Below are 26,373 nucleotides of genomic sequence, written 5' to 3' on the forward strand. Positions count from 1 at the left end.
TACAAACTGGAAAGGACCATAAAGACCACCCATCTAGAGCAGATGAGAAAAAAAGAGGTTCTTCTGCCTCTTTAAACCAAGGGCTCTTAGCGGTTTTTTGGCTCATGGGCCCCACTGGTGGTAGTCAGATAAAGCCTTCTCAAAATAATCTTTTTAAATACATAAAATAAAATACATAGTGCTATATTGAAACACAGCTATCCAGATATTAAAGGTCTGTTATACCTATGATACTTAGTCTATATTTCTCCCCTTGCCACAGGACAGCCCAAGGTAGAGTCTTTGGTGAGTACTATGTGAATGAAGGGAAATGCACTTGCATATTTTGGGAAGTAATTTTTCCTCAGCCCTCCTTACCCCGGCACCTAGGATAGGGGGCACAGGAATGGCCCGTGCTTTCTCGAGCCCCTATCTCATCTCATTGTTTCTAATCCAGGAATTATTGGAGCAAATCCAAGTCTTGGGGACTGCCTTTTTTGAAAAGATATGGCATCATGTCCTGGAAAGTTATACGCAAAGGCACAATGTTTGAACAGAGAATCAGAAAACAAACTTTTGCCCTTAATATACATCCCTAATTGACACAATCTTGGAACTTCCCATCCGAATTCTTAGCTCCACTGAAAGTCTGAAGTCAGGTCATCCTCCATTATGTAATTCCTGTCTTCATTCCTTTTCTTACTTAACAGCTTACCTCATTCCTACTCTCCTGCCACTGAGGTACCTGCTGCTTAACTCTGAGGCCTCACTTAAAATCTGACAACACTAGAAAGGCAGCTAGGCATCTCAGTAGACAAGAGCACTGGGCCTGGAGTCCGTAAGGCCTGAGTTCAAATCTGGCCTTGGATACTCCTAACTGTATGACTCTGGGCAAGTCACTTAACTTCCTTCTGCCTTGATCCACTGGAGAAGGAAATGGCAAACCACTCCTATGTCTCTGCCAAGAAAACCCTATGGACTGTATAGTCCACAGGGTCACAAAGAGTTGGACATGACAAAATAACTGAACAAACAAACAAAATAGTAGGGAAGTCCAAATCTGCCTATAATATTTTTACTTTGCTTTAATTTAATTTAGAATTTGAGCTAAAATTGCTAAATAAGGTAATGTGTTGTAATGGTAAAATTACATTAGTGATTATTGTTTGAATTGCATTTTTTTTGGTCTATTCTTACAAAATGGGAATGTACAAGTATGGGAGGTCTAGTTCTCTTGACCTTGACCAGAGCCCTTTAAAATCCATTTTAAAAGTGTAAGTCATGGTTTATGCCATATAAATGTGCCAAAGACCATCTCACCTATTTTCTCTTCAAATTTTTCTTCTCATCACACACATACACACACACACACACACACACACACACACACACACACACGCACACACACATAAGTATATTGTTAAAGCTAAAATTCTAGTGGTCACCAATAAATTATAAGCTTTAACAAGAGTTAGGATTTTAAGCATTTATTAAGGAGAATAAGAATTTGGTAAAGAGAGAGAAAAAGGCCTACATTCATCTGTCTATTAAAGGGAAAATGCATTTCTAGCTCCCTTCTCCACCCCAGCGTCCTTAGGAAAGAGCGTGAGTCAGAGTGCCAGGCTCCCCCCTTCTTCCTCCCACCAGCAAACATCACTTCCTGACGCCAGAGAAAAGAATCCTGGTCTTGCCCTCAAAGACCTTCACTTCATGGCAGAGCTTTCCTACAGTAAGTCTCCAGCAGGTGGCATCATTCCAATCATTCCAATATGCATGTATATGTATATATGTGTATATATATGTGTGTGTGTATATGTATATATGTATACAAATATACATATATACACACATATATACTGAATAGCTTTTTGTTTGAATGTCATTTTCATTTTTACTACAATCCTTTTTAGATCACTTGAGTCAGTGGATATTTATACTGCCCCTCCTGTGCACAAAACTTAGAAGAGGGGTGGGGGGAAAAGAGAGGGAAGGAAATCCAAAAGGTGACATAAACTACAACCGCTATGATGAGATCCAAATACTGATAACTGTAATCCCCTAAAATATAAATGACAAGTGCATGAGACAGGTCCTAGACTTGGCTACCCAAGACTAATAGTATATCACTTCTTCCTTTAAGTGCAAAATGAAGTATAGCTTTAAGGACATAGCCACCATATTGATTTGTCATGCTTGACTGATGTTACAAGAGTCTATCATAGGAAAGACTCACTGGGAAGTGAGGATGATTTAAAAAAATGTGGTCCATGTCATTCTGCCAAAGAAGTGATGGATTTACCGTTCATAACGAAACATTTTTTTTCAGACATGACCAGTGCAGAAATTTGTTTTGCTTAAGTATATATATTTGCTAAGAGTTTTGTTTTTATTTTTAATTTTGGGGAGAGGGAGAGAAAATAAGTTTAAGTTTCTGTTCATTGAATAAAGGAAACCATTTTTTAAAAAGTGATGTTGGGGGAAAAAATGGAAAAAGCATCAATCCAACATTTAGTGAAGGGGAAAGTGCAGGACACTCTGTTAGAGAAGGGCAGCATAAAGAGAAGGGGGCAGAGGTTGAAGGATCTGGTTTGGCATTCAGGGCCTCCTCTGGAGTGACAATGACTGCTATTTAATATACTTAAACCAATTAACATGATCGCCTTCTAATTCATTTCAGACCATCTGTCAGAAAACACCTAAAGATTCGCCAAAGTATGAAGTCTGCAAACGGGCCCTTAAAGAAGTGAGCAAGGTAGGATGCTGACAACTTTACCAAGTGGTCCATGGTTCAAGTCCTTCAGCAGGAAGGAAAGGGAACAAGGATTGATTCAGCACCTACTATGTGCTGTTCTAGGTGCTTTGCCAATATTATCTCATTTGTGCAGTTCTTGGTGGTTGTTGTATTAGTTTGCTGCCCTTCAGGGCTCACAGTTGTTTTCTTTGTTTATGGCGTCTCCCAGAGCTGCTATGAGGTGGCCCCATGAAGCAAGCATTTATTAAGTGTTTACTCTGCATCATTTCACTAAAATGAAACAATCCTTGCACTCAATGGGGCTTACATTCCATTGGGGAGACAAGACACAAAGATGTGTGAACAATGTATGTATATGTAAATTATATTAATGCAAGATGCAAGCAGAGTAGATAGAAGGTTACCATGGGGATGGGAGGGGGGTGGGCCACTAGTAGTTTGTGGGATTAGGATTCTGCCTTCTACAGAAGGTGGGACTTGAACTAAATCTCAAAGGAAACCAGAGATTCTAGAGGTAGAGGGGCAGAGAGGGGGCATTCCTGGCATGGGAGAGAGCCATGAAATAATGGATGTCAATGACTTCAGAGACCTACAATCGGTTTGTAAACATCAGATGCTGGTATCATCAATATTGCTATTGTTATATACCAAGTTTGCTTTCCTGTGTAACCTCAGAGACAGCAGCCCATCCAGGTCACCAAATCCAATGAGTCAAGGATTAGCCATCTCTTCCCAAGAGCTAACAGTGATGAATTGCTAGCTATGGGAATAAAACACTGCCCTAAGAGGTCATTGAAACCTGGCTCTCCATCCTTGGGAAATGTCCTTTTTTTTCTCCTTCCTTTGCTTTGTTCCCTTCAATCAGGAAACATTTAATAAACACCTACTGTGTACCAGGCACTATGCCAAGAGTGGAATATACAAAGACAATAAAGGAAGCTGTTCCTGCCCTCAAAGAACTTATGTTCTCTAGGGGAAAACAGCATGTTCACATATAAGTAAATACAAATATATACAAATTAAATGGAAGCTAATTCTGGGCAGTAGAAGGACGTAGTAGAGGAAATGGTGCAAATGCCAGTCCTCTTGACTTGAGTACATGTTTTGCTGTTTATTTAAGCCAGAAGACATACTTATTGCAGGAGAAACTGGAGAAAGCCCTAAACAAAACAAAACAAAACAAAACAAATTTGAACCTTTGAATTGATTGTCTCTGGCATCTCAGAATACTTTGCTCAATCTCAGAATATTTCAACAATACTCTCAAACACCTCAAAATCCTATGCTTAATAAAAACTAAGACTTTTTGAGTATCTATTTGAAATCAGTTTAAAAAGGTTTTATCCTGTCGATTTTTTTTTTTTAGCCATGACTTGAAGTGGGAGGGAACAAGAAAAACTTCTAAGGAATCTTAGCATTCCATCAGCAAATTAGGACCCCAGATTTGTGAGGCTGCAACGACCAGGAGAGGTCAATCGATTTGGCTGACTGTCTTCTATCAGATGAATGTCAAAACCATTTAGGGCAGACGTTTGCTTTCCATGTTCTTTTAGAGGAATTCCAGAGATGCCTGGCTGCTCCAATAGCCACATTCTAGGATTTTCTCTGCCCGGGAGAAGCTTATGAATTTGGAAGCAACCTCAGAGGTCATCTATAGCAGCCTGTAGCTGCCCTGGGACCCTCTCTACAACATGCCCCCAGAGTGGGCATCTCAGCTCTGCTTGGATCCCTCTGGGAAGGAGAAGCCCACAGTCTCCCAAGTTGCCCCTCCTCTTTAGGAGAGCTCTAGTTCTCGGGACATCTTTTCTTGGATCAAGTAGAAATCAGCTTCTCTGAAACTTCTGTCCAGTGCTCCTCCTTCTGTCCTTTAGGACTAAGAGGCAGCATGTTATGGGGAAAGAAAAGAAAGCATATGCTGAATTTTAACATGTTAATTCAGAGAAGGGCTTGTCCTGGTTTTATTCTGAGGCCAACAATTCCGCATCCTGTCATTGCTCTTCAAAGGTTGTGTGAGCCATACCTTCTAATCATGAATGAGCATTTATTAAGCACCTACAAAGTGCCAGGCACTGTGAATACAGAATCAGAAAGACAGCCCTTGGCCTCAAGGAGTTTACACTCCAGCTTGGTAGACAGAAAGTCTGAAAGGGTATGAATAACACTTCCTTGGACTCTCTGTAATGTCTCCATGCTCCTTTTTTTAAAAGCATGCTGTATGACACTTTCATAGGAACAAAGGAAGGAAATAAACATTTATGAAGCTCTTACTATATACCAGGCATTGTGCTAAGTACTGAGGATACAAATACTAGAAAAAGAAAGATAATCCCTGTCCTCCTCCCAGACCATACATTCTGATGAGAAAAGATAAGATACAGAAGGAAAGGGAAAAGTGGGGGCGGGGAGGGGAAATCGTTTGAAGTCCAAGTTAAGGTCAGATCCCCTCAGTGGTGACTCATCTCTCTCTATATCGTGAAGGTACATTTGATCCTTGGACACAGGCAAAGTTTATCTGAAGTCAGGTCTGATGGATTCATTTGGTGACACAGTGTTACAAAGTTCATCTCTGATCAGTAACTGGTGGGACTTTAAGGCAAGGGAAGTGGCTTTCTTTTCTCACTTTGTGAGTTTGGAATGGCTGTGAGAGCAGTTCTAAAAGGAAGTCTTAAACATGTTGGTGTAAGGGCCCATTGTGGGGCCAACTGTATGCCACCCAACCCCACACATGCTCCCAAATATAGCCCTCTCATAGGCAAAGGAGTCCTGGTATGTAGTGGTTGGATTTCTTCCTGGCCCTTACATGTTCCTCTTAAATAGACTCTGGTATCATGTTTGATTTCCCCCCACCCCACCCCCACCCCTAGTTCCATGGCATCAAATTGCCAGGATCTAGTTAAGTCCTGCTGAGATCCCTAGGCATCCGTATACATTGCTAAACGTCTGCTTTCACCCAGGATACCACTCCCTGGCCAATGGATCAGACCTTCACGTTTTAGCTATTATCAGGCAGCTGGTCATACTTTTCCTCAGTATCCAAGACTTGAGGAGGGAGCTTTCTCACTGAAAGTCAGGATTATAAAAGAAAAAGTTTGGTATTTGAAGTCAGACAATCCAAATTTTGAACACTGGCTTTGCTACTTCAAGTGGGGTGACCTTGGGCAGTTCATTTCTACTAGTCTCTGTCTCAGTTTCCTCATCTATAAAATAAGTATAATGAGAATTGGGCTAGCAAGCTAACTCATGAACTGTCATGAGACAGTTTAATAAACCTTAAAACATTATGCAAATGTTAGTTATAGATAGTGTGGAGTAACTGTTAGGGCCCTGAAATAGATATTCGTGCTGGCCCCAGGCAAGTGCTAAACTCATGGTAATCCATCCAGTGCCATCAATCGAATCAAATGACTTTGTTCTCGCTATCGCTGACCACTGTGCCCAGCACAGAGTGTGGATTTAATAGATGGGCTTCTTGACTCCCCAAATAGGCTGGTTTCCATTTACTGGTCAAATATAGATCCAGTGTTGAAGAATCTGTGTATCTTCTGTTATCAATTTTACTTTTTTACATTTGTTTTATGCTTTCAGACTTGCAGAGAGTTGAATTGCTTATGTGCTAGTCACTCTCCTAATCTCTGGGGATACAAAGAAAGGGGAAATCATTTGAGGGGACTCCATGTGTCTTCTGTATACGTCTGAATCAAGGAGAAATTATTCACTAAGTACCATCCCAAGTGCTTAATTTAGAAATAGAACAATAAGACAGTGTCTGCTCTTAAGAACCTTACATTCTAATTAAGGGACAACAGCAACAACTAGCAGTTATATAGTACTTTATGTTTGCACAGCACTTTAAAATAGTAACTGGTAGATGCTATTGTTATCTCCATCTTCCAGGTGAAGAAATCGAGGCAGGCAGAAGTTAAGTGACTTGCTTAGGATCACCCAGCTAATAATAAACTCAGGTTTTTCTGATTCTAGCTCAGCACTCTATCTGCTGCATCATCTCATTTCCTAAACAAAAATAGGACGGTTCAGCTATAGTGTGCATGGAAAGGCCTGGCCAGCCCTAGGGTTCAACAGCAGGGTGGTAGTAAAGCCCAGGAGTCCCTAGGATGCATAAGTAGGGTGGATAGGAATGTCCTAGGACTCCAGAGGGCATAGTGCTAGGGCAAAAAATAAGGCCTGGTGGGCCATTGTCTTACAGTTGTATGCTGGTTGATTGTAGTTGGTGATTTCCTGCTCCTATAAGTGGAGGAGAGAAGTGGACACTGGGTGAGAGTAGAAGGGGGCAGATATTAGAAAGTCAGTGTCCAACTGAGAGGGGGAAGGGTTGCAGTCAGTGGGGAACAAGCTTTTTTGTTATACTAGTCTCTGTGCTAGGTGTTTTATAAATATTTCATTTGATTCTCACAACACCCCTGTGAGGTAGATGCTATTATTTCTTTTTTATTTTATTTATTCATTCATTCATTCATTTTTATTTTTTTATTGAGTGGGGTAATGGGGTTAAGTGACTTTCCCAGGGTCACACAGCTAGTGTCAAGCATCTGAAGTCAGAAGTGAACTCAGGTCCTCCTGAATCCAGGACGATGCTTTATACACTGAGCCACCTAGCTGTCCCCAATAGGTGCTATTATTATCTCCATTCTACAGTTGAGGAAACTGAGGTGGAAAAAGGTGAAGTGACTTGCGTAGGGTCACACAGTAAATGGCTGAGGCTGTATTTGAACTCAAGCAGGTGCAGCTCTATACCCACTATCCACCTAGCTGCCTCAGGAAGGAATATTGAGGTGAAGGACTATCTGTGATACCTCTACCATTGTACTCTCAGGAGCCTGTTGAGTTCTGGGCAGAAGAGCTGAATTGGGAGAAAGAGCTCATTTCCCTGACGTGCCTAGTCCTGCTCAGCCCTTGGGCACCTGTTGGGATCTGGGCAGTAGAAGGGCTCAGGCAGGAGATTATTTTTCATGATAGAATTGGAAATTCCTTGAAGGCAAGACCGTTGAGTTTTGTCTGTATTCCCAGGCTGAATATAGCTCCTTGTAAATACTTCATGCATGTTTATTTATTTGACTAATTGATTGGAATTGGGAATTAACTAGTAAATATGGAGTGGTGGTAGTTGAACAAAGACTTCAAAGACTCAAGGTAGGACGTGTATATGTGTGTGTGTGTGTGTGTATGCGTGTATTTGTAGAGGCAACAGACAAGGAGAAAAAGAATAGTTCCTGTGTCCAAAACAATTCCGTTTTTCATCTAGCAAGTCTCTGTTTTGTCTCATGAGCGGAAACATCCCTAATAGCCATATCTAATTAGATTATATATCTTAAATGTGTGTTCTTCAATAGTGAGAGTTTCATGGGAGTTCCACGAAGTGAGCATTTCCAAAAAAGAAGTTTGTATATAGAAGGAAAAATTAGCCTTCTTGGTTAATATAGTTAATACTCAACGACTGATTTCTTCTTTTTTTGTTTAGTTGGTTCGTTTGTGTAATGAAGGAGCACGGAAAATGGAACGGACCGAAATGATGTACACAATTAATTCTCAGCTGGAATTCAAAATAAAGGTACCTTCATTTCTATTGCAGCCTAATTTGTTGACCTGGTAAATGATGACAAATGGGCTTTGCTTTTTCTTAGTACTGGCCGTACTTAAGAATCTGGGGAGATGCACAGGCTTAACTGAAAGCAGAAGTAATGAGATTCTTACATCGATAGCGTTCTAGGAATGGAAAAGTTACTTTTCAGGGAAAGAGCTTTAAATAATTACCAGAAAAGCAGCTGGGAAGTCGTAACTTACTAGACATGATGACATCTGACCAGTGACACCAGGCAGTAGGATCCTTGCTCAGGAAATGGATAGAAAAGAGAATGTCTCCAGGAGGCGTTTTGCAGGGAAGATGCCAGGTTTGGGGCAAAGAATTGAGAATGATCAAATTTTAGAACTGAAAGTAACCCTTGAGATCATGCAATCCAACCTGTGATTTTATAGATGAGAAAACAGACTCAGAAAGAGAGTGATTTGCCCAAGAGTACTCAATGAAGAGTAGTGTTGTGACTAGAATCTGTACCCACCTAATCAGCACTGGCCTTTTTTACTGTTCCTTACTACACATGGAAACAGGGTCATGTCAAGATTTTTTAAAGTTGAAATAAACATTTACCAATAAAGCTTTGTTTCTTTTTCAGACAAAAACCAGCAGACCACCTTTCCCAGAATTTGAAAAATAAGATTTCTCCCCTCTTTTAACTAACTTGTGCTTATATGTTGTTGTCTTCTATCAGATAGACTTTTTTAAAGGAAAAAATTCTGAAACCTAATTTTTTCACTCTCTTCCCTTCCAGAACAATCAGCTCCAATCCTCTAACCCCTTCTTCTTCCCTAAAACCAAAATCCACCTTAAGATACCACCAGCTTCGGGGGCGGCTAGGTGGCGCAGTGGATAAAGCACCGGCCCTGGATTCATGAGTTCCTGAGTTCAAATCCGGCCTCAGAGACATTTGACACTTACTGGCTGTGTGACCATGGGCAAGTCACTTAACCCCCATTGCCCCGCAAAAAAAAAAAAAAAAAGATACCACCAGTTTCTTCTATTGGACACAGATCTAGGTCACAGGGTAATGGAATCCAGAAAAGCTTCCCACTTTTTCCTTAATTCTGTATCATGAACTCTCCTTGGGTAGGAGGAGTGTCACTTTATGGCATCTGTGTAAGGTTCTCCATGGAGGTGTTTTAATCAGGCTCTATTCAAATAGCAACAGAAGAAGGCTTTAGCCTTACAAGACTTTGGATCTTTCTTTGCTCCAGTTGAAGATCACACTTTGTTTCTTTCTCCCATGAAATTAATTATTTCCCACCTGGATTATTTCTTTAGCATGTGAAACAAACAGGAAAGAAAAGCATCTGAAGAAATCTGTTTTTACCTCTAGACTCCATTTAGTTTAATTTAAATTCACTTGAAAAGACCTAATGGACCAAAAGTTCTAGAGTCTAGTTATAGCTCTCCCACAGACTATGCAAGGGACCTGGGGTAAGTCCCAAGGCCTCTACTTCAACTGCAAAATCAGGGGGCTGGACTGTACAATCACTCATAATTTAAGCTATTGCAATATTCAAAGCTATTTCTCTCTGTCTCTTTCTGTGTCATTGTCTCTGTTTCTCTGTCTCTGTGTGTGTATGTTTGTGTGAGTTTGTATCTTATAGTAGTTTGTTATCTCAGTTGTAACTGACCACTATGTTGATGAACTTTAATACTAATCTATTATTTATTCATTTCTTATCAAATAATAAGCATTTAATGAATGCTTTTCCTTCATCAACTTTTTTTTAAGAAACATCAAAGTTATGTCTTGAGTTTTAGATAATAAAATCTTTTTTTTTTTCATTTTGAAGTTATCCCCTTATCATCTGGGACAGTAAATTTCATCTTCATATTAGCAAACTCTAAGGCAAGTTTATTTATAACCAAGTAGGGATTTTACCCCCAAGTAATGGTAATGATGAAGCCAATTTACCCTTTGTTTATATATCTATGTTTGTAAATGGAGAATCATTTTATATTTTTATGTTTTTTGTCTTGTATGCCCTCTGAACCATCCTTGGGATGCATGCTGTGGGCCTCCCTTGAAGATAAGGCAGCTATCATGAATTTCTCTGGGTAATTTACTGCTCTGAACAGGTCTAAATTGAACCTAGAGTTGCGCCTTAGGCTGTGGTGTATGTTTGCTAGTGGAGACCTTGAGATGATCTCATTCATCTCCTTGCCCTCAGGCAGAAGAATGTCTGTCCCCCAGGAAGACAGTCAATTGCGCCTTCGGTAGCCAACTCCAGAGCTTTATCTTCCTAAGAGTCCCATGGTGGAAATCTCTTTCTTCTTATTCCATCTTTCACAAATGATAGAATATAAGTTCACTAGTTATCCTCTGGTCAAAACTTTTCATATGCTTTCTTATACCAGACCATCTTTTAGCCTTCTCTTTTCTAAACTAAACAGTTACAATTCTTCTAACCTTCCCTCGTATGCCAGTTTTTTACCCCCATAACCATCTCTATCAAGCATCTCTGAAAAGAAACGTTTGCTTCTAAGAGACTCCATATTTTGTTTGTCTAAAAGTTCCTGCTTTTCTTAAAAAAGAAAATTGTTATTTTTCTCCCTCTTCTCCTTCCCATCCATTTCTTTTGGCAGTGCACCTTTTCTATGTTTTAAGAAATGAGTTCTCAGTGGTTGGAATTTTCCTGTGGTTTGAGAGTTTTCCAACTTTTTGAATTATCAGTAAGTAATTCCCTGGCTCTGGCCTATCTTATATGAATAGAGTGGTTTATTCTGGAAAAAAAAAATATGTAGTTTGGCCTGTGCACCCAGGAGAGGGCATGCTACATTAAGGGATTGCGCCCCTATGGGGAAAACCACCATTAAAATTTAAGAACAGGTGTTCTCAATAACATAGCCAAAGAGATATGTCATAGGCCAAATAGAAAGGAATGTATTCTTTTTTATTGTTCATTAACAAAAAGCCTGCATGTGTCTTTTCAGCATACAAATAACAGCAGACTGTCATTTCAATTTAGTGGTTCTTACCGTGGTCTGTGTCATGGATACCTTTGGCAATCTGCTGGAGCCTATGAAACCCTTCTATGAATAATGTTTTCAATGCATAAGATAGAATACAGAAAATTACAGAAGTCCATAATATTGAATTAAAATGATCACATGAAAGAAAAACTTAATGGAACTCAAGTTAAGAATCCCTGTTCTAATTTTTATGTATTGGCTCTATTATTAACTAATATTATTCTCTCCCCCCCCTCAGTGTTCCTTATTTGAGATGTTCATATTTTATTAAAATTTAACAATTGTGATCGTGGCCATAAGGGTGGCTTGGGTGGCTAATCTTTTAGATTGTTTTCCTGTTATTGGTCAATAGCAGGGTCACATTTTAGTTGACTGACATTTTCTCAATGGCTCTTGGTTGTACTAGAGAATGCATATTAACTTGTGCCTTGTTTTCCTCCTTCTCCTGTCCTAGGACAGGCTGTGCTGCTTGCATTTTATTACAGTGCTGTCATCACAATCCCCTTCCCGAAACACTTGTGTAGCACATACTTACCAAGAACATTCTTCTCATAATCTTTATATGCATCTCTGGCTACAGTGTTTGTGTGAGATCATATTGTCGATGGCACTAAGATGTTCTTGTTCATTCTTTCCTAGCCATTTCCTTTAGTATCTTCTTCTCGCTGGCTGGTAAAAAGGGGTGAATTGACTACCTACGTTGAAGACACTGTACTTTTCTCCAGAAGGACTTCAAGACAGCAGGTCTATTTCTTCCTCTTCAATGATGTACTCATCATCACAAAGAAGAAGAGGTATGGGATGATTCTTTGGGCATAGAGTTTGCTTTTTCAGCAGGCAGTTCATAAGCATTTGTGGATTGATTCATTAGCCACCATTCAGATAGCTAGAGACTCCTTGTTTTCTTTTTTTAGATTTAACTTGAAAGAAAAAAATAAATTTTACAATTTTGCTTTCTGGCTTTATAACCCTGGGGTTCAAACCTAAATCAACTTCTAACACTAAGTTCCAAGCCTCATCTTTTTTTTTTTTTCCAAATTTAAACCATACAAAAAATTGAAATAAATGATATCAAAGACCAATTCAGGGGGCAGCTAGGTGGTACAATGGATAAAGCACCAGCCCTGGATTCAGGAGGACTCGAGTTCAAATCCTGTCTCAGACAGTTGACACATACTAGCTGTGTGACCCTGGGCAAGTCACAACTCTCATTGCCTCACAAAAAAAAAAAAAAAGACCAATTCAAACCATTGGTGGTATTACTTGAACCCAAATCTCTACTTCTAATTTTGGGCTTAATACCAATAATTCTTGTGCTTGGAGGAAAAAGAAATCAGTAGACTGAAGAGTTACGTTTCTAGTTCCCTATTTGAGTGCTATGAACACTTTGGGTTCCAGGGATAGGGATGTTGCCCTAGACCATGTCAGACTCACCATAAAGAGCTTTCTTCCCATCAATTCCTTCATCAGGTCAGTACAACCCCTTTCAGGGTCTAAGGAACAACATCTCACAGCCCTGTAGAGAGGGGCCTTGTGCATCGCCTTGCCTTGAAAATTTCAGAAAAGGATTTGGCCCCAAGAAAGGCACATCCAAACTGATACATCATGCTTTCTTCTTCACTGGAGGCAGGGAATTCGGTATTATTTTACTGTCTTTTCCATCATCCATCCTTTAAATGTGGTATTACAGAGGAATCATACAATATGTGTACAGTTATTTCCATGTGATGAAAATTAATTCAATTCATTTCTTAAGTGCCTGCTGCATACAAGGCCGTGCTAGGGGGCTGGGAATAAGAAGTTAAAATGATAATTGTCATCAAGGATTACACATCCCACTGGGGAGATACACGATAGCCTTAGAGGGTGAAAAGTATTAATAACTGGACCAGGATGTCGAGATATCAGGGAAGGCTTCATAGAAGCTGAACAAAGATGAGGAAGTCAGGGTATGAAATCACAGAATCTAAGATCTTGGAAGGAACATTAGAGATTATCTAGTGCAATTACCTAAGTTAATAATCAAGGAAACAGGTGTGCAGATCTAAGATCACTTGTTTAAGATCCCAAACTACTTGACCAGAGGAAGATCATCCCTTACATGCTCCCCACTATGGGTGACTCTTCTCAAATGAGACCCAGAATATCACGAATCATAGCTCTAGAGATCCGAGAACTTCTAGCCCAGTGTCTTGGTTTTGTAGAAGAGGAAATGGGTTCAGATGGGTGATTGTGATTTGTCCAAGGTCACACTGTGGTAGAATAAATGGCAGTTGGGATTTGAACTCAGATCCTGTGACTCCAAGTCACAGCTCTAGGCTTTATGGGCCAATATGGTATATGTTAACTAAAACATTAAAAAAAAATACATCACCTTCTCTTAAAATTTCTCTTTAAATGTCATTTTGCATCTTTATTGTTATGTCTTCCTAGATTGAAAACAAGAACAAAAGTTGTTCTAAATTTTTATTTTGCTTTCCCCATGTGACTGTGCTAGAAATTAATTTTAAATAGTCATCTGCTCCATTGGAATTTTAAAAAGAAAAACAAAAAAGATAAATTAAATTTGTTCTGCTCCAAAATATCCTAATGTGACAGTGATAAACATTGAAACCACTGGTAATTGTTTTTCTTATTTAAGAAAATGTAACTGTACTATCTCCAAGGAGACAGTATTCCTTTTATCAAGGGATTTTAAATAGCTTTAGTAGCTAAGTAAAAGTTATAAATAAAGATTGGAAAAGAATGATACATTTTATATTTCCATGTTATTTGTTGGTTTCCTATGAGATATTGTGATTCCTTGGCTCTGTGGAGAGGACTTTATTTGGAAGAGTGTGGAGTTGGGATATAATTATATGTGTCTAGGCGAAAGTCAGAGTCCTCCACTCCTGATGTGTTCCAGCTGTTAAACTGTTAAAATTTTGGTTCTGTCCCAAAGGAGCAAATTAGTTTTCTTGTTCAATTGTTTCAGAAATGTCTGACTCTTTGTGACCCCATTTGGGGTGTTCTTGGCGGAGATACTGAAGTGGTTTGCCATTTCCTTCTCTAGCTCATTTTAAAGATGAGGAAACTGAGGCAAATGGGGTTAAGTGACATGCCCAGGATCTCACATCTAGTAAGTGTCAGATTTGGACTCAGGGAGAGGAGTCCTCCTGACTCTAGGCCTGGCACTCTACCCACTTTGTCACCTACCTATCCAAGTTAATTTAAACTTTTTTTTTTCATTAAAAAATAGCTTTAGGGGCAGCTAGGTGGTGTAGTGGATAAAGCACTGGCCCTGGATTCAGGAGGACCTGAGTTCACATCCGGCCTCAGATACTTGACACTTACTAGCTGTGTGACCCTGGGCAAGTCACTTAACCCCCATTGTCCCGCAAAAAAACAAACAAACAAAAAACCCCAATAGCTTTAGTCTAACTAAAAACTTACATTTAATGACAAGATCTTACATTGATATCATAGATATAGATTTTTAAACAAACACATTGTATGGATTAATTTTCCCCACCATTGTCCTACCTATGGTATGGGGATAATGCCAAGCTCTCTAAATCTGGACCTTTGGAGAACAAGCTCTCATAGGTCCTACCAAATACTCCCTGACCCTGAACCCAAGAGCCTTAGGAATAGCAAGGCTCCCAACCCAGTGTCCTCACCCCTCATTCTAGGAAATAAGCCCTACAGAGCCTGGACCTGCTACTGTAGGGGCTATGGCTACATCAACCCAAGACCCAGAAAAGAAAGCTCTAGTCATCAAATGGGTGTGCAGTGGGTCATCATCAGGGTCAGGATTTTATTTGCTGAAATGACAAATAAAGCGAGATTGCCAATTGCCATCTGCTTTGCTGATGCACCGGAATGGCCATGGGTCTCTCTCCTCTCTTTGGAGCATGAGCTCCTTGAGAATGGGGCCTGTCTTACTTTTCTAGTTGCATCAAGTTTCTTATGCAGATAGAGGCTTCTGTCTGTGATTAGGTCAGTGCTTTGTTTACAGTAAGCACTTAATAAATACTTTCCTGCCTTATTCATTTAAAGAAAGATTGAGATCTTCGTTGATCAATGGAGCATCTGCCATGACAAAATGACATGCTGTCTGTAGGCCAACAGACATTTATTGACCACTTAACAAGCACTGTGCTAAGTTAACACTGGAAAACTGTGGATAGAGGTAAAGGCAGGGACCCTGCCCTCAAGGAGCTTACATTCAAATGAGGGAGACTAGGTGCAGGAGGCAGAGGAAGGAGGGAAGAACATTATAAAATGAGGGACAGACAGCCAAGGGCATGGAGGGAATGTCATATACTAGTGGCAACCAGAATGCCAATGGATGATAGAGTACATGGGGGAAGTGTAAAAATATTTTTGATGACTAGCCTAATTTGGGGGGGCTAATCTGACTGGGGTACTTAATCTTTGACTGTTGACTCACTGGCTATCTGACTGCTGTTAATTTAATGTGGGCCGTTTATATGAAGTTACACCACACTGCTCCACTCCCAAAATTGATAAACTAAATATTAAGAAGCCTCTTAACTAAATAATCAAAGCAGAGTTTATTTATGATATACTATTGAAAATTAAGAATACAGGGAAATAAAATGTACAACCTGACTGAGTTGTGGTGGTGCGTCTCTTTCCACTGTGTCTCTTTCCCAACTGCTGTGCCTTGAACTTTTTGAACACAATAAGGGCCTTAGCCACCTCGCCTCCAGGCACTCAGGTACTTTATTCTAACTCTGAGCCCCTTTCACTTTTTAAATCCCCTCACTTCTAACTTTCCTCTCCTTATTGCCACTGCTGAACCCCTGTGTTTCTCTCTCACCAACCTTCTGTCTGTCTGCTCTGTCAGCCTGCCCTTCAGCCTCTCTTTTCCTTGCTCCTAGTCCTTCTCATCTTCTCCGGCGTCCTAGTAGCCCGGTCTCTAGTCTGCCGCACTCCAACCTTTCTAATCTTGCCAGCTGCTGCTTGACCTCTTCTCCGCCTCCTCTCCTCCGTCAGAACCTCTTCTCAGCCTCTCTCGTCTGCCCCTGTCCAACCGAACCCCTCTAATCTCCTCAGCCCCCACTGAGTCTAACTCCCAGGTCTATATATACCTTTTCTTCTCTCCACTCAAATCTCGGGGCTTCCTGCACCCCCACAGACCAAGCTAATCCGCTAGCCAGGGCTGCGGCTGGTTGGGGGGGGGGGGAGGTGCCTCAGCTTCACATGCCTCCGCACAGGCTACGCCAGATCTTTCAGGTACTTCCGCTTAGGTCTGAGGGAGCTGGGGGCTTTTTTCCCCCAGCTGTCTGACCTGGCGTCTTGTACAGCCCTCGGGACTTTTGGGCTCAGTTGAAGCAGAGGGGGAGGGGAAGAGACCCTGAGGGCCTAAGGCTTTCTAATCTCAGCCTAAAGGTAGGGTCCCCAAATCAAAATAAATTTCCACAGAAGTCAAGACCAATCACTGCCAGCTCCATGATCCACCCTCACCTACTCAATAATTGCCAGTGGCTCCCTATCACTTCCAGGCTCAAATACAAAATGCTCTGTTGGGCACTTTCCCTTTATACCTTTCTGGTCTTCTTACACCTTATTCTCCTCCATGTACTCTTATCTGGTCAAACTGGCCTCCTGTCTAGTCCAGGAACAAGACCCTCCATCTCTCACCTCCAAATATTTTCTCTGGCTCTTCTGCACCTACTTTCACCACCAGCTCTTGGTCCCTCATTCTTTTTTTTTTTTTGGCAGAGCAAAGAGGGTTAAGTGACTTGCCCAGGGTCACACAGCTAGTAAGTGTCAAGTGTCTGAGGCAGGATTTGAACTCAGGTCCTCCTGACTCCAGGGCGGGCGTTTTATCCACTGCACCACCTAGCTGCCCCTGTTCCCTCATTCTTGAATGCCTTCCCTCCTTATCTCTACTCCCTGGCTTCCCTAGATTCCTTTAAATCCCAGTTATAATCCTGTTTTATACAGGAAACCTTTCCCCACCCCTTTCCCAGCTAGTGCCTGCCCTCTCTTAGTTATTTCCTACTCATCCTGTGTATACATTGTAAGTGCTTGTTTACTTGTTTTCTCCCCATTAAACTGGGAGCTCCTCTGGCATTGTGACTGTCTTTTGCCTCTTTTTGTATCCCCAGAACTTGGTGTGGTGCCTGGCACATAGTTAGGAGCATAATAGATGTTTATTGACTGAACATTTCGAATATTTAAGTCACTCACAACTGTTATTTTAGAAACAATTGGACAGGAATGTCCCATGATTAACCTATTTTAAAAGTATCTTTCTGTTTAGACTCGAGGTATCCTATTCCCTTATTCTGTCCAGCATTGTTCTTTAAGCAGCGTTATCTCCGAGTATCTACAGTTGTACATTTAACTATTTTGGGCTTGGACCAAGTGATTTAATTGATCTGAATTGGGAGACTTCTGGCCAGGACACAAAGACCCCCATACCTGGGCTTGCTCCTGGCACCTTCTGTTTCCAACTGACGTGGAATTCACTCACCTCGGATGAGCAGTTTGCCATATTTCTCAGATGAGCGTTTTGAAGGCTTGGTTGTGTGCTGGTGGTGAAAGTAGGTGCAGAAGCTAGATAAGATGAAGGGCCTGAAAAATGTGCCATAGTCATCATGGTGTTTACCTGAGCCCTTAGGAAGAAGGCATTCGCAAATGCTTGGAATGCCTTAAGCAACACCGAAAGAGATAGCAGCTCTCAGATACCGGGGGTGACTTAGCTTTGACCATGAAGGGGAGCCAAAAGGGGCAAGGTGAGATCCATTAGTCAGTGCTCTGGCATGCATCTGTACAGTCCTGTCCCCAGACAGTTGGAGTTCTCCTGCAAAAACTGGAATGAAGGGGCCAGAAGTATTTGTTCATTGCAGGGGAAAGTTTTTTCCATCCCTCAAAAAATAAATATGGGGGTTATTGTCATAACAGTAGTGGTAGTAATGGCTAACATTTATATAGGGCCTCTTATGTGCCATGTACTGTGCTAAGTACTTTACAAATATTATTTCATTAGATACTCACAACAGCCCTGGAAGGAAGGTCCTGTGATTATCCTAATTTTACAGTTGAGGAAACTGAGGCAAACAGAAGTTAAGTGACTTGCCCCAGGGTCACACAGCTATTAAGTGTCTGTGGCCAGATTTGAACTCGGGTTTTCCTGACTTCAGGTTGGTGGTGCTTTTTCCATGGTTAGAGGAATAATTAAGAGTCAGTAAATACTTCTAAATCCAAATGTTTTAGTCTTCTGATTTGGTCTTTTAGGATCTCTTTAGTGCTAGGTCTCTAATGTCTAAAGAAACTAGCTCGTGGATACACCTGCTGATATTTTGATTTACTATTATTTCCTCAGTTGAGTCTTTGTAGTTGGGACTTAAGTTCATAATATGGTGGTTGTCATTTTTTTCCCAGCTCACTTTTCAGTGAACCAATCCAATTATGGGTACAGAATGCTATGACACTTTCTCCTACTCTCCGCACCTTTAATTTCCCTGTATTTGTTCCCATAATGCATAAGTGCTTTAATAACATTTTCTGTTGGAACCTTATTTTTGGTTCTGGTCTTTTCTTTTTTTTTTTTTTCAGTGAGAGGAAGGAAAGGGAGAGAGAGGGAAATGGAGAAAGGAGTAGAAAGAGGAAAAAAAGAAAATGAATAAAAGAACCCATAAACATACTGAAAGAAAAAGGAAGGAGGGAGGGAGGGAGGGAAGGAAAAATGAATGAAAAAAAATGAAAAAAAACATACTAAGAGAAAGAAGAAAGGAATGAAAGAAGAAAGGAAAAAAGGTGGGAGGGAAGGAAAAATGAATGAAAGAAATAAAATACTGAGAAAGAAGGAAGGTAGAAACAAAGAACACATATAATGAGAGAAAGAAGAAAGAGATGGAAGGAAGAAAGGAAGGGATAGAGGAAGGAAGGAAAGATGAAAGAGAGAGAACCCACAAACATACTTTATGTATTTCTATCCATTCATTTATTTTTATGAAGCTATCATCTACTTACCATTCTTTGTAACTCATTGTGGGGCTACCAGACATTTTTTTATCTGATGGAAGCTTCATCCATGTTCCTGAGTGATTGGTGCTGACAGGATAAGCCTTCCCTATGGGTATGCCATTGAATCCCTGATCATTCCGCTTCCCTCCCATCTTTTCTCCCCTGGAATCTTCCTCTCTTTGACTGCTATGCCCCTCTTCCAAGAAAGTCAGCTCCTCCAGCTTCCGCCACCCACTGCCTGAATGTCATTCCAGGCTTTAGTGGAGTAGTTCAGCTGCCATGTGTCTTCAATAGTTTCCAACTGTTAGGGAGATTTTTATGACTCCTGGGAAGAGTTTCTTGGAGGAAAATTAGCTCTCTGCCAAGAAGGGTGAGCGTTCCAATGGCTGAGGCCTCCCTGAAAGAAGGCTAGGACTTACCTGGGCTCTCTGGGGAAGGAACTGTCTCCAGTATTTACCGAGTGAAAGAAATATTCAATGGCTGTAGAACTGTGAACTCTGGGAGCACAGGAGAGAGCCTGCAGTGCAAGCTGCTGCCCAGACTCAGAGGCCTCATTGAACAGAACTTAATTGGACCCAGATTTCATGAGACCGTTATAGTCATTTATAAATGCAGACTGGTGTAGCAGAGAGAACACTGGGCTTAGAGTTGGAAAAAAATGGGTTCGAATCCCAGACCTAACACTTCACTCTGATCAGGGGCAAAAGCCTTACCAACTCTGAGCTTCTTTCTTCTTTTACGTAACATTGGCAGTGTAGGACCATGGAAGGAGTGCCACTCCATCTCCCCTCTGATCCATCTTGCCAGGAAACACTGGACCATGTTTCTTCTCTGGGCCTGTTTCCTCATCTGAAAGATGTGGGGGTTGGACTGGCTGGACCTTTAAGATCCCTTCCAGTTCTAATTCATGACCCTGTGACATCGTCCCTATTCACATCATGGGGCTTTTGGGAAAAAAAGGACCTTGTAAGCACCAGAGTTCTCCAAATGAGAGTGACAAATGAGCTGGCTGGTATTTGTGACCTGACCTTCAGGAACCCTAGACTCAGATAAGTTGAACCTTACATTAAGCCAACTCAGTCTTCAAGGCAGTGAAGATATAAGCAGTTAAAATCTAATTCCACCTGATTTTGTGTCTTGGCATGTTAGTAGGTCTTAAACCTTCCAGCATTTATTATGGTCAGGAGATGACTGGCTGTCTCTATCTTTCTCTACATACTTGGCCCAGAAGAATTGGTTCACCCCTTATGAAATGAATGCAGAAACATAACCAGATTTTCAAAATATATTATGTTAATTGGATATAGGGATAAACTAGAAAGAAAAGGCTGTAAGTATAGACAAGATTGTTTTATTTTTAATTTCTCACTCCTACCCCTCTCCCCAGGAGGTCACTTTTATCTCTTTCATTCTGGTGAGAAAAATAACAACAAACCCTGTGTAGATAAGATTTCTTTGTTAGTAAATGAATCAAGTCAAATTAAGAAGTATTTGAGTGGGGCAGCTAGGGAAAAAGCACTGGCCTTGGATTCAGGACAACTTGAGTTCAAATCTGACCTCAGATATTTGACACTTAGTAACTGTGTGACCCTGGGCAAGTCACTTAACCCTCATTGCCCCCCACCCCCCACCCCCCACCCCCACCCAAATTGAGTGTTTCTTGTTGTTGTTGTTCAGTCCTGTCTGCTTTTTTTTGTGACCCCATTTGGGGTTTTCTTGGTAAAAATATTGGAGCGGTTTGCCATTTCCTTCTCCAGATCATTCTATAGAAGAGAAAACTAAGGCAAATGGGATTAAGTGACTTGCCCAGGGTCACACAGCTAATTAGTGTTGGAGGCTAGATTTGAACTCAGGTCTTCTTGACTCCAGGCCTGGCACTCTATCCCCTGTACCATCCATTTAAGTGTTTACTATGCTAAGCACTGGAGATACAAACACAAGCAAAAAGACAGTCCCTTCTTTCAGTGAACTTCCATTTTAATGATGGAAAGACAACAGAGAAAAAGGAGATGGGAAGAAACTCACCACTCAGTGCATAAGGCCTGGGGGAGAAGGATGGAGTCACAAACAGTATATGTTTGGGAAAGGAGAGAAGGAGTGAGCATGGGGCTTTTTAGGTCACTTGTCAAAATGGAGGCTCCAGGAGGCTCTCACCAATCAGAAGACAGGATCACAGAGGTAGAGTTATCTTCCAGAGTACATCATACATGGATTTCTAACTAGCCAAAACAATACCATGTTGTGTGATGGAGGACAGCCAGAGGTCACTGAGGAAAATCCAGGGGACCAAAACCTCAGTGGAGAAGACAATGTTAAAGGGTGAGGGCAAGCAAAGCAACAAAAAGAATAGTCATTTGGGAAGTGGAGCAGTGTTAGGAATGGGTGACCCATCCCCCTAGAGCCCCTGGGTCTACCCAGGACTTTGAGGTGAGGCACTGGGATAGTGGTTGCCAAGCTGAAGAAGTGGGGAAGCAGTGGCATCCTCTCAGCTACCCATACCAGGTGTCAGCACCCTGAGGCAAAGCCCCATTGACCCCATGCTAGTTATGGCCCTGGGAGTACATATGACTCCAATTTCTCCAGGATCCTTTCCAGCCTCTGGCCAACTTTAAAATATGGTCATCAAAGACATAATGCCTACTTTTGCAAGAAATTGGCCTCCAAGTTCAGTTATTTGGCACATGAATATTCAGTAAATCATACTAAGGTTTTGCAAGCTGTTATTATCTACAAGGGAAAATTGGAAACTGCTACTAAGCACATTTGCAGATCTATATTTGACCTCCACTTGGGAGGATAGGGAAGCCATTAAATTCCGTTTTGTGAAGTTTCCTTCCTGCAGAAATCCAAGAAAGAAGATTTTTTACTTCCTGACAACTGGCATGCCATAAATGTTACACAAATAGGGGGATGACTTAAGTCCGATGACATGACAGATTTCTAAGTTTAAAGTGTTTTCTTTTATCCTGCAACTCACTAAGACATGACATTAGAAGTTTTAGAAACATAAGTTAAAACTTATATTTTATAGGTAAAGAAGGTCAAAACTGATGAAAGGGTCTTGGCATGGAGCATTAGAAAAGGCTGGCTCTAGTCTGGAAGCAAGGACCCCTCAGGTCTATTTCTAATAGAGCCCCCATTCCCAGTGTCTGAAACCTTGGGTCTTGGTCTCCTTGGCCAAAAGTTCAATAGATTTGATGAGCAGGTTGTTCTCAGAGAAACCCTGAAAGACTTACATGGGCTGATGCAAAGTGAAATGTATTGTACACAAAGTAACAGCAATACTGTAAGATGAGCAGCTGTGAATGACTTAGCTTTTCTCAGCAATACAAGGATCCAAGACAGCTCTGAGGGACATATGATGAAAAATGCTATCTGTCCCTAGAGAAAGAACTGATGGTATCTGAATACAGATTCAAGCAAACTTTTAATTTTACTTTATTTTTCTTGAGGTTTTTTTTTTTCTTTGCTCTTTCACAAGATGACTAATATGGAAATGTTTTACTTGACTATACTTGTATAACCTATATTGAATTGCTTGGCTTCTTGAAGGGGAGTAAGGGGCAGGGAGGAAGAGAGAGAGTTTGGAACTCAAAATTTTTTAAATGGATGTTAAAATTGTTTTTAGGGCAGCTAGGTGGTGCAGTGGATAAAGCACCGACCCTGGATTCAAGAGGACCTGAGTTCAAATGGGGCCTCAGACACTTGACACTAGCTGTGACCCTGGGCAAGTCACTTAAACCTCATTGCCCCAGGCAAAAAAAAAGTTACATAGACACAGAAAGTCAAAAGGCTCATGCCCAGTTCTTGGCACAGGGTCATTAATAAATGTATGCTATCTGTCTTGACCTAGTTAAGAGACTCTCAGTCATGATCTTTATAGGATTGCAAAATTAGAATGAACCTTGTAGGTAGAAGGGCCAAAGAATTATTATATCAGGGTTTAGAAGCCATCACATCAAGACCCTCATTTCCGAGGGTAAGAGCAAAGTTGTCATTTGTTTTTCTTGTTTGTTTGTTTTGTGGGGCAGTGGAGGTTAAGTGGCTTGCCCAGGGTCACACAGCTAGTAAGTGTCAAGTATCTGAGGTTGGAATTGAACCCAGGTCCTCCTGAATCCAGAAGCCACCTAGCTGCCCCCAGAGTTAAGTCACTTGTTCAGGATCACACAGCTCCTAAGAGTCTGAAGCAGGACCTGGACTCAGGACCTCTTAAATCTAAGCCCAGCCCTCTATCAAATCTGCCCCATAGCTGGTCCAATCCCTGCCTACAGCAAAAATTCCTTCTACTGCACCCCTAATTCCTCCTTGAATACCTTCAGTTATAATGAGCTCCTTGCCCTTACTCCATTAAGGGGTCCTTTCGTGCTTTAAAGGCTCTGATTATTAAGACAGTTTTTCCTCCTGTTGAGCTAACATCTTCTTCCTTGGTTCCAAGTAGAATAAATGTATCCCTTCTTCTATATGTCAAGTATTTAATGAGTTTCTTTGCATTTTTATTTAGTTCAGATCCATAGTTTTATTGGTATTTGTTAAGTGCCTCTTGTGTGCCAGGCACGATGGTAAGCAGTTGTTATGGTGAATTCCCAGTGACTGGTAGAAAGTTTCTACCAGGGCAGAACTGGTAGCATTTGCAACTTCTCCCCTTAGGAAGTCCCAGTGGGCCATTGAGAGGTTACGTGATGGGCACATGGTCAGACAGAGCCAGTGCTGCATCCAGATCTGGGAGGCCATTAGCCCATGCTGCCTCTCACTTTGGATCCCTTACACCCAACTCTCCACACATGAACTGGGCTTATGAGAATTGTCTTCTCTCCCCCAGTTCTGTGCACCTATGACTTCTCTATCTGGAGCTGAGTGGAACTGTGTCCTCCTTCCCCGAACAAACGACTTCCTCAGGATATTAGCCTGAAGTGTTCTCTCAGTTGATCATGTCCAGATCCAGATATTCTTAGCAGATCAAAGGTGGTCATTCCCTCAGCTGAAGGAGTTCTGAATTCAGGGCAGTGAGATCTGACAAGGGCTGAGCAGAGGACAAGGAGAAAAATAGACCCATTCCTTCATTTTCCTTCTTTTGGAAAAAAGTTCTTGACCCGTCTTTTTGATATTGATGAGAATAATGAAGGCTCCAGTTCATTTGTCTGATGCCCGTGCTTTTTTATTTTTAATCACGCATGCTTAATGAACAAAGAATCAGACGGATTTTTATGAACTGCAGAGCACTCACTGGCCTGGCAGTCAGGAATTGCTGTGGCCCTTACTAAGTGTGTAGCCTTGGGAAAGTCACGTAACCTCAGGAAGCAGCAAGGATGTGGACTCTCAAAGCAGAGAACCTGGGTTCAAATTCTGCTTCTGGCATTTCGAACTATGAGACTTTGACTCTGGTCGTTTTAACCCTGGCTTCAGTTCCCACGTGCGAAATGGGGGATTTAGACTAAATGACCCTGAGTTCCCTTACAGTTCTAGAGCTAGGTGGAGGTTTTTCTCTGAGTTTTGATCAACCCATCTATAGTCATTACACTACTTACCTCAAGTGCTAGGCTCTGTGCTAAGCTCTGGGATACAGAAAAAATATATCAGTTCCTGCCCTCAAGGAGTTTACAATCTAATGGAAGAGAAGATATTTGCCTGTATAAGCATATAGAGGATACAGGGAAGAAAAAAAAAAGGAAGTCACTGGGGGGGAGGGGAGGGCACTACTAGCTAGGAGGACCAGGAAGAAATTCCTGTAGAAGAAGGTAAAGCTTGAGCTGAGTTTTGAAGGGAAGTTGCAATTCCAGAAGGGGGTGGCTAGGGGGTGAGCAGGTAGAGTGTTCCAGCCAGGGGCACAGCCTGCAAAGGCTGGGAGTTGGGAGATACAAGGTCCCCAGCAAGGGACAGCAAGTCATAAGTGTGACCTGGCCACAGAGTGTCTTAGGAAAGAGTGGGTAGAAATGAAAAGGTAAGAAGGGTCCAGGTTGTTGTGTGTGTGTGTGTGTGTGGGGGGGGTGCTCTGTGAACCTTAAGGACCCTATAATGTGAGAGATTAAATGGGAGCTTGTAAGAAGAGTGAAAATCTATAATAATATATACATATGTGTATGATTTGAATGTCAAAATTAAACTGAAATGAAACACCAAAAGTAATCTGACTCATTTAACGAGATGCATAATTGTTACTAAATGGGCCTAAATGATTGGTAAACCATTCACAAGAATTTAGACATAACACCAGTTGGCAAAGACTCACCACCACCACTAGGTTCAGGTTTCCTAAGAGCTTTCTTCTCAACTACCTGGTGAGGAAGATAGGGCCAAATCAATATTTCCCGAGGCAGCTACTGGAGGGGATAATTGGTGGTGGGGCAGGGGGATATATGAAGTGGGAGGGGGAGGCAGCTGGAAGGAATTTGTGCCACTTCTCAACCTCCCTCCTCTCCCAGGTCTGACATGAGAAACCTCATGGTTTTTCCTTTCTCCCAGGTTCACAGTACAGGAATTGCCCTCAAATCTTCCCCAGGTGCAGTAGGTAGAGCTCTGGGCCTGGACTAAAGAAGACCCGAGTTCAAATTTGACTACAGACACTTACTAGCTATGTGACTCTAGTCAAGTCACTTGACTTCTTTCTGCCTCAGTTTCTCCAACTGCAAAATGGGGATGATAGTAATAGCACCTGCCTCCTAGGGTTGTTGTGAGCAGCAAATGAGATACTTGCAAAGAGCTCAGCATAGTGTGGCATATAGCAGGTGTTGAATAAACGCTTATTTCCTTCCTTCTTTCCTCCCTCCCTCCCTCTTCCCTCTCTCCCTTCCTTCCCTCCTTCTTTCCTTCCTTCCTTCCCTCCCTTGCTCCTTCCTTCCTTCCCTCCCTTGCTCCTTCTTTCCTTCCTTCCTTCCTTCTTTCTTCCCTCCCTTCTCTCCATCCTTCCATCCCTTCCTGCCTCCTTCCCCAGTTGTCAGGGCTCCTTCATCTCCTTGAAATTACTTTGGATTTACTCATGTGTCACTCATGAAATATATTTTGACATATCTGTGTATACATTTCCCCCAGTAGAGAATAAGCTCCTTGGGGCAGGGAGCATCTTACCCTCAGGGTAGGCTAGCCCAGTACC

At 41.5% G+C, this 26,373-nt stretch overlaps 1 protein-coding gene across 1 annotated transcript in view; it reads left to right on the forward strand.

The window, feature by feature from the left end:
* The window catches only part of ARHGEF26 (Rho guanine nucleotide exchange factor 26), a 133,004-nt gene that overhangs the window by 80,196 nt on the left and 26,435 nt on the right, over positions 1-26,373 (forward strand). Inside the window, exons 9-11 of the mRNA XM_043998496.1 lie at positions 2,657-2,731; positions 8,208-8,297; positions 11,943-12,097. Of these exons, the coding sequence (XP_043854431.1) occupies positions 2,657-2,731; positions 8,208-8,297; positions 11,943-12,097 (320 nt within the window). The remainder of the gene's footprint in view (positions 1-2,656; positions 2,732-8,207; positions 8,298-11,942; positions 12,098-26,373) is intronic.

This window comes from Dromiciops gliroides, chromosome 3 (genome assembly GCF_019393635.1).
Source record: "Dromiciops gliroides isolate mDroGli1 chromosome 3, mDroGli1.pri, whole genome shotgun sequence".
Lineage (NCBI taxonomy): Eukaryota > Metazoa > Chordata > Mammalia > Microbiotheria > Microbiotheriidae > Dromiciops > Dromiciops gliroides.